The following is a 9,779-nucleotide window of genomic DNA, read 5'->3' as shown; positions in this document are numbered from 1 at the left end:
TTTGCAAACATTCATTTGTGTGTGTGTCTATCTTATATCATGAGCTGTAATGATTACAAGTTTTAAATAATGTATGAATGTTCCAAAACAAAAACTAATTGGGAGTATTTTGAAATTTGATGTGAAATGTTATTTCCAACACATCTGTCTGCCCACAAAAAAAGTGTTGATTGTTTTTAGAGTATTGCTACCAAAGACCATGAAGAACACAAGTGAGCAGGTAGGTTCTCAAAACGTAGCGGTAAATATCCACAGATTTTGCAGTCAGTAAGTGGCTCTCTGTGTATCCTATCCTTTCTTCAACCATTCTGCTTGTAATGGGGAATGCTCAAATTAATACCCCTTTTCCACTAGCTCAAAAATCACGGGTAAATGCACGGGGGTGCGCATTAACCCGTGTTTTTTGCAAGTGGAAAAGGGCCCCGCCAAAAACCCGGATCAAGTGACCTGTGAATCCTACCCGGCTATCTACCTGGGTAGGACACGGGAATGATCCGGGTAGGGTTGTAGTGTAAACGGGAGCCATGTCGATGCGACATGGCTCCCGTTAGCACTGTATGGAAGGGCGGCGCTGGGAGATAATGTGATCTCCCAGCACCGCCCCTGCCGCGTCACTAGCAGCGTCACCAACCCGGCAATATGCCAGGTTGGTGAGTGCAGTGGGAAAGGGGCTGAGCACGGGTCGCAGCCGGGCAGCTCCCGTGTCAGGCTCCGGGCTGCGACCCGTGCTCATAGGTGGAAAAGGGGTATTACTGGCTAGTAGATAGGAATGCTTGCTCATCATAGTGTACTTTTTCCCTCGTCACATTAGTTCTTTTTGAAATACTTGTTGCTTCTTTTTATAAAATCATCTTTTTGGTGACTTGCTGTATATAGTATATACTATATAGTGGTAACTTGAACCCTCCATTTCCGAATATGTATGGAAAGTGGTGTTTGTAACAAAGGAGCACCAGCACCTGAGGAAAGAGGCAGTCCGGTAGCAGGAAGGACGCTGGCTGCTGTTATATAGCAACCAGCAGTGAAATCGGCTGAGCAGTAGCAGCTGTGTACAGAATGACAGCAACTTTGCAGAAAAGATACGCAAATATGGCCTACTCCTCGAAATTTGCGGTCTCATGGAGTATCTGGGAGAGAAGTCAATGTAATTAATAACAACATACATCTATATCAGAGCAGAATGAATAATGAATGCAATTTGAAGATACAATGAATAGTGCTCCTATTTCTAAAAGAACACCAGAAACAGAAGCATTTCTACTAGTTATATATTCAGTATAAATATATTGTAAAAATATTTAAATATATTTATTATAATGAACTGAGAATATTTTGGGATAACCAAACCACTTTTTTTTCATATCAGCTATACCAAAATGTTGTTTATATTTTATATTGTGTGATAGAGAAACAAAAAGACAGGAGGCACCAAACATAGGCCCTCATTCCGAGTTGTTTGCTCGCAAGCTGCTTTTAGCAGCTTTGCACACGCTAAGCCGCCGCCTACTGGGAGTGAATCTTAGCTTCTTAAAATTGCGAACGAAAGATTCTCAAAATTGCGACCACACACGTCACCTCTTAGCAGTTTCTGAGTAGCTCCAGACTTACTCGGCATCTGCGATCAGTTCAGTGCTTATCGTTCCTGGTTTGACGTCACAAACACACCCAGCGTTCGCCCAGACACTCCTCCGTTTCTCCAGCCACTCCCGCGTTTTTCCCAGAAACGGTAGCGTTTTTTCGCACACACCCATAAAACGGACAGTTTCCGCCCAGAAACACCCACTTCCTGTCAATCACATTACGATCACCAGACCGAAGAAAAAACCGTGAGTAAAATACCTAACTGCATAGCAAATTTACTTGGCGCAGTCGCAGTGCGGACATTGCGCATGCGCATAAGCGGAAAATCGCTGCGATGCGAAAAAATTTACCGAGCGAACAACTCGGAATGACCACCATAGTGCAAGTATACAAACAATATTATATATGGGTACCACAAGGTGGGTAGAGATGTGCTCTTCAAAATAAGATTTTCTCTGTTGTTCCTTATTATATATTCCTAAAACAAGGTGTATATGAAAAAAAATAAAAAATAATATCTTCCAATAGGTGCTTGTAGGTAACATATAGGGGGTAATTCTGAGTTGATCGCAGCAGGATTTTTGTTAGCAGTTGGGCAAAACCATGTGCACTGCAGGGGAGGCAGATATAACATGTGCAGAGAGAATTAGATTTGGGTGTGGTGTGTTCAATCTGCAATCTAAATTGCAGTGTAAAAATAAAGCAGCCAGTATTTACCCTGCACAGAAACAAAATAACCCACCCAAATCTAACTCTCTCTGCACATGTTATATCTGCCTCCCCTGCAGTGCACATGGTTTTGCCCAACTGCTAACAAAATTCCTGCTGCGATCAACTTGGAATTACCCCCATTGGTCAGTAATTACCCTTTCAACAGATAAACAGTGTGTTGATCATATAAGATTGTTCCACAATTTACCGCTGCTAATAGGATCGCCAGGAGCGATCCCATTAGTCCATATCTTAATAAATAGACCATAAAAAACATCCATTGCATAACAATAAACTAAGTAGTAGCGTCACAAGATGGGTGCGGGGGGTGAGGCCCACATCTGGGTGTCACCAAAGTGCCCGCTCTTCTGCAATGACAGGAGCCAGGTGGTGCAGTATGATATTCTCCTGCAGGACTCTGCTCCAGTCACAGATGAAGAGCCGGCAGTACACACAGACCAGTCTCCAGGGGCAGCCAGCATCTCTGGGGATGTTGGACATGCTCCCAGAGTGACAGAACAGAGATCCCTGCGAGGCCATGACTTGTTTTTATTAGACCACACCCCCTTTATGGGCTGCCATGCCTCTGGCGCGGGGGAAGTAATGCAGAGTGTGAACACCCAGTAATGCGTCTGTATAAAATAAGACGCTAATTTACATGGTTGAATAAATCACTGAACTCTTCTGCTCAGCATGAAAAAAATCAAACTCTGACAAACTGCTTTGACAATCTGTAGTCGCAATGCCAAAATGAGAGACTCATTCCTAAACTGTGTTGGACCCACATTTGTTTAAACAAATTATGTTCTTATATAAGCGTTCTGTGAATCTTCCATCCACACATGCCTATATAAGTGTCTTCTTATCCAGCCACCACAATCTACAAATTGTAGACTCTCCTGCTTGGTCTAAAGGAGGGTACACACTGGTAGATATATCTGCCGATCAATTGATCGGCAGATATATCTATGGACGGATCGGGCAGTGTGTTGAGCATACACACTGCCCGATCCGTTGGGGACTGACGTCATGAACTGGGCGGGCGTGTACACACGCCTGCCCAGTTCAGCTGTCAATCACCGTCAATCACCGCCGGCTGCCACAGCATGTGTACCGCCCGTACACACACAGCATCGAGCCAATATATCGGTAGATATATTGGACGTCGGCTGTGCTGCGGGGCTGACGCGATACGTCTGTGAACGAAAAAAATATATGACATTAACAGGTTTGGGTGGTCATTCCGAGTTGATCGCTAGCTGCTTTCGGTCGCTGTGCGTGCGTATGTGGCGCAATGCGCACGCGCGATGCACTATTACAACGAACGATGTAGTTTCACACAGGGTCTAGTGAAGCTTTTCAGTCGCACTGCTGGCCTCAGAGTGATTGACATCAAGTGGGTGTTTCTGGGTGTCAACTGACCGTTTTCAGGGAGCGTTCGGAAAAAACGCAGGCGTGACAGAAAAAATGCAGGCGTGGCTGGGTGAACGCAGGGCGTGTTTGTGATGTCAAAACAGGAACTGAACAGTCTGAAGTGATCGCAAGCGCTGAGTAGGTTTTGAGCTACTCTAAAACTGCACAAAAAAACTTTGTAGCCGCTCTGCGATCCTTTCGTTCGCACTTCTGCTAAGCTAACATACACTCCCAGTGGGAGGCGGCATAGCGTTTGCATGGCTGCTAAAAACGGCTAGCGAGCGATCAACTCGGAATGACCACCTTTGTTGCACTTTGAGGGGTCATTATAAATAAAATGACAAAAAAAGTACAAATAAAAAAGAAATGGAAATTGGTAACAACAGAATTCTTGAAATGGTTGGTCATTAAAATATGTTCACCATTTTGTTGCTACATATTACATGTATAAAGTTGTTGATGATGACAGTACAATGACAGTTGGCTAGTGCTTTTAATCACTAATGTCATAGCCCTATGATGGTGTACAGGGCTGCCATCAGAAATTGTGGGGCCCAGGACTGACAACATAGGCAGCGCCCCCCCCCCCCCCCCACACACACACACAAAAATAAATCTCTCTCTCTCTCTTTCTCTCTCTCTCTCTCTATATATATATATATATATATATAGAATCACTCTGATACCTTAATCCGGCCCTGTTAGAGATGCTTTGACTACCACATTCACTCTTACCCACACTACGAAAGCCTGATAATGACAAAACAATACTGTAATTTTCAATGAAGAAATAGTAGTAGTAACAACAACAATAATAATAATAATAATAATAATAATAATATCATTATTATTATTAATAATAATTTTATCTCTAAATGCCATACTTGAATACATTTGTTTTTGGCTGCAAATGATCTGGTATTGTGGAAGGAGCTAGGTACTGTTTATATTTTGAGAAAAACATAAGAACATGCATGTGAAAAGTAATTTAAACTTTCATTCAACTTTCATAGAAGGTGTTGTGTAATTTCAGGGCTCATTCATTTAGTAGCTAACTTTTGGAACATAGGTGGTCATTCCGAGTTGTTCGCTCGTTGCTGATTTTTGCTATGCTGTGATTTGTTGCTAAATGCGCATGGTACGCAGTGCGCATGCGCTAAGTTATTTTACACAAAACTTAGTAGATTTGCTGGTGTTCGTGCGGCGCTTTTCAGTCACACTGCTGATCGGTGAATGATTGACAGGAAAGGGGCGTTTCTGGGTGGTAACTGAGCGCTTTCCGGGAGTGTGCTAAAAAATGCAGGCGTGTCAGGGAAAAACGCGGGAGTGTCTGGGGAAACGGGGGAGTGGCTGGCCGAACGCAGGGCGTGTTTGTGACGTCAAACCAGGAACTAAAAGGACCGAGCTGATCTCAATTCACACCAATGTATATCTTAGCAGTGTATGTAATTGTATTTGTAGAATATTAGTACTTGCTTATAGCTGATATTATCTCTTGTATAGATGCTGGTCAGTGGAGTGGAGTTTATTAGCATACATGGACTGGTGTTTACTTAACACAGGGTAATATAAGCCCTTTGATTAGATGTCCAATTAGCTTCAGCTGAAGCCTTTGTAAATTAGAACTAGTATATGTTAGCATTCAGTTATGGGGCAGTTGTCAGAAGTTTAGAAATATACGAAGTTTGGAAATTACAAAGTTAGAAAATTTTAAAAAGAACAGTTAAACCAACAGAAAAGTTTTTTTCGGAAGTCCTCTTTCCCGCGCTAGATTCTTACGTTTATAAAGGCAATAAAGTCTTTACTTATCTTAGACTCGATGTTTCTTTTCAATTTTTCATGATCCTCATGCTCATATGTATGAGTTTTTAATGGTGGTACATGAAAAAGAGAGACCAAGGATACAATCTAGTGTAGTATGTTCATAGGTGGCTTCCTACCAGATTTTGGATTTTAGAAGTGCGTCAAAGCAAAAGTGCTGTATAGATGTTTAATGTCCCCGGGGACGAATCAGCTACCAAGCCGTGGGCACCTCGTCTTCTCCTCGTCTGGTCAATCAGCCACCGGTTGTCACAATCAGCCGACGCGTTTCGATCAATCCGTTGATCTTTTTCAAGGCATATCCAAAATCTGGTAGGAAGCCACCCTCATATGTCTTGGATGTAAAATGAATTTTTACCGTTTCTTCATGTGATGAAGAATTTTTATTGGATCATTTCTTCAATCAATAAATATCACTGTATTTTATGATACATGTTTCTGCATTATATGATTCATATTGAAAGTTTTTTCCTCTGATAATTATGAACATACTACACTAGATTGTATCCTTGGTCTCTCTTTTTCATGTACCACCGTTAAAAAACTCATACATATGAGCATGAGGATCATGAAAAATTGAAAAGAAACATCGAGTCTAAGATAAGTAAAGACTTTATTGCCTTTATAAACGTAAGAGTCTAGCGCGGGAAAGAGGACTTCCGAAAAAAACTTTTCTGTTTTAGAGTGTCTTCCTTTGGGTGTGGGTAACGCCCTATTTGGAAGTCCATTGACCTGCAGCTTGGTTAGCGCATTTTCTTGTGGGTGTGAAGTTTCCCCTTTTTTGTCTGTGTAGTTAAACCAACAGTTGAACAAACATTGAAAAACATTGGAAAGCAGGTAAATCTACCATTTGATTAACAATTTCCATAAGCATTTTCCTATCTATATACTTTTCTCTTTATAAATACCATGCTCCACAAACTGTTTTTCCTCATAGCACTTCATGGTATCCTCTATAAAATGACATCGTCCTTCACTATTCCTGTTATGTATCGCTCTGTACACATTGCAGCCTCATTAATCCACTCCCCTCTTATTAACACTCATGAGCTTTTAACCTATCTATGTACACTAACTGTCACATCCTCTACCTGTCACCATAAGAAACTATCACACACCTCCCCCAACTATACCTATCTCTCTCTTCTTCTGCTTCTACTAGCTGGTGACATATCCCCAAATCCAGGTCCCATCCACATACCACGCTCACATTCAGCTGATTCACAACGGAATATAAAATCAACAAACCTTATCAACATCACTTGTCTCCCATCAACCTCCAAGTCACTAAAATGTGCTTTATGGAATGCACGCTCTGTTTGCAACAAATTAACAGCTATTCATGACCTTTTCATAGCAAGAAAATTCAATATGCTGGCTATAACAGAAACCTGGCTCACACAATCAGACACTGCCTCCCCTGCAGCACTGTCACATGGTGGCCTCCACTTCACACACACCCCCAGGCCTGGTAACATCAAAGGAGGGGGTGTTGGAATATTACTGTCCAAATGTTACACGCACATTGTTTTACAACCTGTTCCCTCACTCACATTTACATCCTTTGAAGTACACTCTATTAGGATTTTCACCCCTTTCTCTCTGCGTGTTGCAGCTATCTATCGCCCACCTGGGCAACCCAAAAAGTTTCTGGAAGATTTTTCTGCATGGCTCCCTCACTTTCTATCCTCTGACATCTCCACCATCATTATGGGTGATTTCAATCTCTCTATTGACAGTCCACAATCTCCCCATGCCTCTAAACTACTCTCTCTAACCTCCCCTCTTGGCCTCTCCCAATGGACTGACTCCCCTACTCATCAGGAGGGCCACTGCCTTGATCTTGTATTCACCAGACTATGCTCTGTTTCTGAACTCACTAACACTCCTTTCCCTCTCTCAGATCACAACCTTATCACCTGCATGCTCTCCTCCATTACTTCAAACTCCATGTCCCTAAAGTCTACAAGGACACCTCTTACCCACAGAAATATTAACGCTATTAATTTTCAACAACTATCTACCTCTCTGCAACCACTGCTTTCACCAATTTCTACATTCACCTCTCCAGAGACTGCTGTGTCACACCTTAACCAAACTCTAGTAACAGCACTTGATGAAGTGGCTCCAGCTACCCATCACACTCCACGTAGACTTAGATGTCAACCGTGGCACTCTAAATACACTAGACACTTACAAAAACTCTCACGAAAAGTTGAACGCCAGTGGCGTAAATCTCGTAGTTCAAGTGACTTTCTCACATATAAGACCACCTACCACTCTTATCGTACTGCTCTGGACACTGCCAAACAAACATATTTTCAATCTCTCATCTCTGCTCAAGCCTCTAACCCCAAGCGACTTTTTAATACATTTAAATCACTTCTTGTCCCTCCCTCACCTAACCCACCAGCCACTGTCAGTGCGCAAGATCTTGCTTCCTATTTCAAGGACAAGATTGACAAGATCCGAAATGAAATGGTATGCTCTTCCACAGCAAGTGACCTGCTCAATTCCCTGCCTGAACCCTCTAACACCTTCTCTTCCTTTGATCCTACAAATGAAGATGAAGTATCTGCACTCTTTTCATCTGCCTACTCTAATACCTCTCCCCTTGACTCTATACCCTCACAAATTATTAAAGCTCTGTCTACTGTGCTCATCCCAACCTTAACGAAAATCTGTAATCTCTCCCTGTCTACTGGTATCTTTCCTTCTCTATACAAGCATGCAGTGATTACTCCCATTCTGAAAAAATAAAAAAACTCTGACCTGAACTCTCTCTCTAACTACCGTCCCATCTCTCAGCTCCCATGCCCCTCCAAGCTACTGGAGAGACTTGCCTACACTTGCCTCACACACTTTCTTAACTCACACAGCCTACTGGACCCACTTCAGTCAGGATTTCGTGCCCAACACTCCACAGAGACGGCACTGACTAAGGTAGTGAATGATTTGGTCACTGCTAAATCTAAAGGACATTACTCTCTACTTATTCTCCTTGATCTCTCTGCTGCTTTTGACACTGTTGACCACTCTCTTCTCATACAAACACTACAATCCCTAGGTATTCAGGACACGGCCCTTTCTTGGTTCTCATCCTACCTATCTAATCGCTCCTTCAGTGTTCGTTTCTCTGATTCCACCTCTGCTTCGCTACCTCTCTCAGTTGGAGTACCGCAAGGCTCAGTCCTAGGTCCTCTGCTTTTCTCTATCTATACCACATCTCTTGGCAAACTAATCAACTCTTTCGGATTTCAGTACCATCTGTATGCGGGTGATACTCAAATCTACCTATCCTCCCCTGATTTGTCACCATCTGTATTGGGCCGTGTCACTGAATGCCTTTCTGCCATTTCATCTTGGATGACATCTCGCCACCTCAAACTTAATATTTCCAAAACAGAATTAATTATATTTCCACCGGCCAATAGTAGTTTCCAACCAGATATCTCTATCACTGTTGAGAACTCTGCAATCACCCCTACCCCACAAGCTCGCTGCCTAGGTGTCATTCTTGACTCTGAATTGTCCTTTGTTACCCACATTCAATCTGTCTCAAGATCATGTTACATACATCTAAGAAACATATCCAAAATACGCCCTTATCTTACACAAGACACAGCAAAAACTCTAATCCATGCTCTCATTATCTCCCGCATTGATTATTGTAATAGTCTCCTGACCGGTCTTCCCAAACATAGGCTCTCACCACTACAATCCATTTTGAATGCAGCTGCGAGGCTAATCTTCCTTGCCAGACGTTCATCGTCTGCAGATCCGCTCTGTCAGTCCCTCCATTGGTTACCGGTATTCTACCGTATTAAATATAAAATACTTTTACTCACATACAAGGCTATTAACCAAACTGCACCAACATACATCTCTTCACTCATCTCAAAATATCTCCCTACCCGACCTCTCCGCTCTGCACAAGATCTACGTCTCTCATCCACACGCATTACTTGTTCACACCCAAAATTACAGGGCTTTATCCGGGCTTCACCCACTCTGTGGAATGCCCTCCCACGCACAGTAAGACTCGCCTCTAGTCTCCAAACCTTTAAATGTTCCCTGAAAACTCACCTCTTCAGACAAGCCTATCAAATTCCAGACCCACCCACATAACCTTCAGTGCTTCCCTATCTAATTACATCCTCTGTAGAATATTCATAACATCACATATCTTGTCTTTCTTTAGTCTCATACCCGCCTGACACTTGGATAACTTTGTGGGGTATCATCATACAACC

General features: G+C 42.6%; 1 protein-coding gene across 1 annotated transcript; it reads left to right on the top strand.

Moving 5' to 3' along the window:
• Window positions 1-8,535: 8,535 nt before the first annotated feature.
• LOC135051066 (uncharacterized) lies at window positions 8,536-9,417 on the top strand (the record flags this gene model as incomplete). The annotated part of the gene is made up of 2 exons (XM_063957246.1): window positions 8,536-8,649; window positions 8,845-9,417. Coding segments are annotated over 2 exons (687 nt in total), but the record flags the coding sequence as incomplete, so codon positions are not given.
• Window positions 9,418-9,779: the final 362 nt, after the last annotated feature.

Source organism: Pseudophryne corroboree, chromosome 2, assembly GCF_028390025.1.
Source record: "Pseudophryne corroboree isolate aPseCor3 chromosome 2, aPseCor3.hap2, whole genome shotgun sequence".
NCBI lineage: Eukaryota > Metazoa > Chordata > Amphibia > Anura > Myobatrachidae > Pseudophryne > Pseudophryne corroboree.
This window is presented reverse-complemented; position numbering and strand designations above follow the sequence as displayed.